The sequence below is a fragment of the Loa loa genome, assembly GCF_000183805.2.
Source record: "Loa loa unplaced genomic scaffold supercont3.3318, whole genome shotgun sequence".
Taxonomy (NCBI): domain Eukaryota; kingdom Metazoa; phylum Nematoda; class Chromadorea; order Rhabditida; family Onchocercidae; genus Loa; species Loa loa.
This window is the reverse complement of record NW_018111496.1, coordinates 1-1,041: the sequence shown is the minus strand read 5'-3', so window position 1 is coordinate 1,041 and position 1,041 is coordinate 1. Positions and strand designations below refer to the sequence as shown.

General features: G+C 34.4%; 1 protein-coding gene across 1 annotated transcript; it reads right to left on the bottom strand.

Annotated features, from left to right (window-relative positions):
- Positions 1 to 347: 347 nt before the first annotated feature.
- Positions 348 to 506, bottom strand: LOAG_15953 (hypothetical protein; the record flags this gene model as incomplete). Its single annotated transcript, XM_003151440.1, has 1 exon — positions 348 to 506. A coding segment is annotated over one exon (159 nt), but the record flags the coding sequence as incomplete, so codon positions are not given.
- Between the last annotated feature and the right edge of the window lie 535 nt (positions 507 to 1,041).

The window sequence follows — 1,041 nt, the reverse complement described above, 5'->3', positions numbered from 1 at the left end:
TCACGACAGTGTCCGTTTGTGACACTATCACCGCGAGAAAAATATTTTTAATGCTGATGGTGACATGACACTATCACCACGAGAAAAATATTTGTAATGCTGATGCTGGCATGATGGTGGCTTTTCTGTTCATCTTTTTGAAACCCTGAACCTGTTCTCTGATTCCATCGAGGAGTTTCTGCCATTAAATTAATGCAATATCAAAATAACTCTATATAATGATAACAAAGTTGATAGCTTCCTTCACAGATTCCAATATTTCTGTATTCTTTGTTTTATTTTGTAACTTTTAACTGATTATGATTCATCCAGAAGGACATTTGTACTATAGAGTCGAAGAATTACAGTCAGAAGTTTTTGTTATCATCCTTATTTTGTAAAATCTGCATGGTAGGTACAGTAAGTATATTATAATCGCAATACTTTTTGACTTCTTGTTCTCTTCCACTTTCTTTGTTATTGCAGAAAGCTGCTTTTACAGCTTCTAGTTCTGTAGAATATTTCGTCTAAGATTTTAGAACTTCGTCCTTTGGGATTTTACCCTGGAACTAGAAAGTGATCGAATACTTTTCTAGTGCTATACGATACAATAATCCGTAATTGTTCCGTTTTGACTGCTGTTAATGAAAATATTACTAAAGCGGTGTCAATTCTTTCTCTACTGCTTAAACCGACGGACTATTTCGAAATAGAAATTGTCGGTAATGAGTGATGAAGATATAACCTTATAATTGCTGCCATCAAGAAATAGTAAATCATAGACCGTTCTGTTCCAACGGTATTCATATGCTTGAACTTACATTCATATACTTAAACTGGATTCGTGATCTGGCAGTTTTCTTTATCACAGGAACTAAATGATCGACCATTCCTATCCAGCCATCTAGTAGCAGAATGTTGTATGATTTTGTTTTGCTCTCATTGTTGATATTCGACATGGATCCAAACGTTAAGATGACGATGGAAGTGAGAGTCAACAGTTTACCTGGATGAGTTTTTAAGTACTTCTTTCTTAAACTTCTCCTTTTTGAAATATCATCT